The 3,236-nt window shown below is 38.3% G+C and overlaps 1 protein-coding gene across 1 annotated transcript; it reads right to left on the reverse strand.

Annotated features, from left to right (window-relative positions):
* Positions 1–1,290: 1,290 nt before the first annotated feature.
* On the reverse strand, positions 1,291–2,685 carry B3gnt5 (UDP-GlcNAc:betaGal beta-1,3-N-acetylglucosaminyltransferase 5). Its single transcript, XM_057765664.1, has one exon. The coding sequence runs from the start codon at positions 2,488–2,490 to the stop codon at positions 1,357–1,359; it is 1,134 nt and encodes a 377-aa protein (XP_057621647.1). The 5' UTR covers positions 2,491–2,685; the 3' UTR covers positions 1,291–1,356.
* Between the last annotated feature and the right edge of the window lie 551 nt (positions 2,686–3,236).

The raw sequence follows: 3,236 nt of genomic DNA on the forward strand, positions 1-3,236 counted from the left end.
TTTTGGCCTGCATTGTATGTCTCCATCCATGGACGTCACTTAGTCCTTTTTGTGCTCGTGCATTGTTGACATTACAGCACATTTTTCATCCTACTTTGTAAAATCAGCGTATTTATTTGATCTGCCAAACAGCTGGTTACAAATAATATGCAACTTTATCAAAACTTTTAGCCTCGTTTGGCTAGTTTCTCTACCACTCTTACTCTGTTTCCATGTTTGAAATACTTAAAAGATCATCACTGATAGTTATTTAGCCAAATAATGGATTATTTAGACATGGTAGCATATTAAAAACTTTTAAATTAAAAGTCAATTTGGAACAAAATCTGTGGCCTATGAGACCTTGCTGGTAGGTGGTGGACTGTTTCTAGTAATCACTGCTGTGATTTGGACTCCAAGCTAACATATCGCAAGTTACAAGGAAAAGAGTCTTTTTATGTAACTTTGCCTTTTTTGTTGGGTACTGAGTTACAGCCCCAGCCCCATCTTTTCTTGAAGTCTCTTTCCTTATTATATTCTTCTATGTAAGCAGTATTCAGAACCTTAAGCAAAGGCCAATATTTAATTCTTTAAAATGCATGGCATAATTCATTAAATCAAAATCAGCTTAATGGAGTTGACAGCAATTTCTTTTTAGAGAGGGCTCTCACGGGCCAAGAACTACTCCTGCTTGATAATTTTAGACTATTCTGGTGAGAGCAGAGCTGATGACTTTCTCAAATTTTATATTAAAAATTAGAGAAAACTATGTAAGTATATTTTAAATGGTGCAACAACTGTCTAGATAAATATTTATAGGAATGCCAGTTTTAAGTGATTCAACCGTAACAAGACTGTAGACATTTTCCTCTATGTCCTTATTAGAATGGAACTTTCTTCACTTTGGTATACTTTTCTTCTATACCATCTGCCCACCTCCGCCAAGTACTCTTTAATAAAAATAAATTGAAATGTTTGTTCTAAAGACATTAATTTCTTAGAAATGCTCCATTGTACATCTGTTAGGCATTTCCCACAACCATTATTTTGATACTAAGATATCCCAATTGTTCTTCATACCTCAAAGACACATGTGGCTCCAAGTGAGAACTTGAATTTTGCTTTACTTTTGCCTTTGCTCATGATCTAAATCTTTTAAAATCTGAAATCCTTGAAATGAATTTAAGCCATGAATTAGGTGTTGCATTGAATAGTTTCTGTAATCAAAGAAATATTTTAATTCCCTGGGATTTTAAATGATTTTTTTTTTTTTTTTTGCTTTCAGTTCATTTTACTTAGGTTGTAGAGAAATATTTGCAGACTTTTTTCCCCTCCAAGTTTAGTTCAATGACAGAGAATATGAGTATTCAAGTGCTGTTAAGCAAATGCAGCCCTACAAGGGTACGGACTCCTGTAAATCAATCTGCAGAAGAGAACTATCTTAATTAACCTGCAGTATATTTGACCAAAAAATCCTTCTGAGATGTTCTTTACTTTAGGATCTGTGGCCTCCATCCAGAGCTCCTGCAGATCTTGTAAGTGTCCATGAGATGTCATCATCTTTTCATAGATGCAAGGATGATAAGGAGCCTTACCTTCCCCAGAAAAAAACATGTGGTCCTGTGGCACTATCCCCACTTTATTGGCACACAGGCCCATGAACACATCATCTATGTACAGACTGGAGTTCAGCATCTGTGATGCTTCATAGACTTTGGCAGCCACATCGCTGGAAATGACATAGGCAGCCCCAGCTGTATAGTCAGGGTAAGCTGGCCACTGGTACATTTCATAGGGAACATAGTATTTGCTGCTTTTATCCCTAACAGGAGGGCCGCCACGATGAACATGACCAATCCAAAAGTCTCGAACACCAATTTGCTCTAGCCCTTGAAGGTATTGGATGAGGTTTGGCATGTGGATAAATATGTCGTCATCAGCCGTCATCAGGAATTTGGCATGTGGACAAAAGCTGTTTGTCCAGCTGAACTGAAGGAATAGTTTTAATGTAAGATTGTAGAAGGAATCAACAAAGTCTTGCTGAATTATGTCCTTGTACTTTTCATCTTCCCAAATCAGTTTTCTTTGCAGTTCTTCTCTCTTTGGTGGAGCAGGAGTCCCCAAGGCAAACAGAATTTTGATGTTGGCATTCAGCTGGGACCGAACATAATCCTCATTGCCCCATGTTTTTCTGATTGCAGAGCGTCGGCCATAGTTTGCAGGGGCAGTCTTTATGAACAATAAGAGGAGGACGTCTTGGGACTGACACTTTTCTTTGTGGTTGATCAAGTATCGGTAGTGAGGTTGCTCGGAGCTGTGCTTGAGAGACAGGGAATCGTTCACAAAGCCGTATCTATTCACGAGGTATCTGTAAGAGTAGGACTTCATATGGTTCACAATGTGATTATTGATCGGGCCCCAGAAAACCATGAAGCTTAATATAAAACAGGTGGCAAAGAGCTGAAAAAATTTCCATCTTTTGCCTCTTCTGCCACTAACAGACATTCTCATGTTCTCAGGTCTGTTGTAAACGGCTGCTTGCTTCTTCAAGACGATAGCACTTCGTATTTGCAGAGTAGATGTGTTTCTTAATACATATTGGTCACAAAAGATAGGACGGTCTCATTCTACGTAATATTCTCTTCTAGCAACATTCCTCTGGGATTGCAAAGGAATGGAGCACTAGAGTCCAATGACACTGATACCTCCAAGGCTGTCCACCAGGCATTCCTCATTAAATTCTGTACACGGCCTCATGTCGTTGCTCCATGTGGTTTTTCCTGTGAACATGCACTGTGACTCTACAAAAAGGACAACATATGAATGGGTCACTGAGTTACCATAAAGAAAAAGATTACTCCTTGTCCCTTAAGCCAAATGTCACCTTTGTGGCATTAGCATTCAATAAGTGAAATTAAAAAGAAAATAGAACTGGAGGAAAATACTTGATACAGGATTTTTATTCAGAATATTGACAACTTTGTTTCTTCCTGCTCTTAAAAAAGGAGCCTCCCAATAGCTATCATCTCTATATTTACAATTTAAATGCAAGTCTACAGCATAAACCCCAGAGCAAAATCCTGCTTTGTACCCTTGTACTTGTAATTGTGTATCTCCATCCTTGATATTGATATAAAAACAATTGTACAGATTGAAGACCCTGAAGAAGGAGCCTAATTCCAGTTGTAATACTGCCTTCCAGACCACTGGGTTTTCAGGTTCTCCTCTATTTCCCATTCCCCACTATTACTCCTAGT

This window comes from Chionomys nivalis, chromosome 3 (assembly GCF_950005125.1).
Source record: "Chionomys nivalis chromosome 3, mChiNiv1.1, whole genome shotgun sequence".
NCBI lineage: Eukaryota > Metazoa > Chordata > Mammalia > Rodentia > Cricetidae > Chionomys > Chionomys nivalis.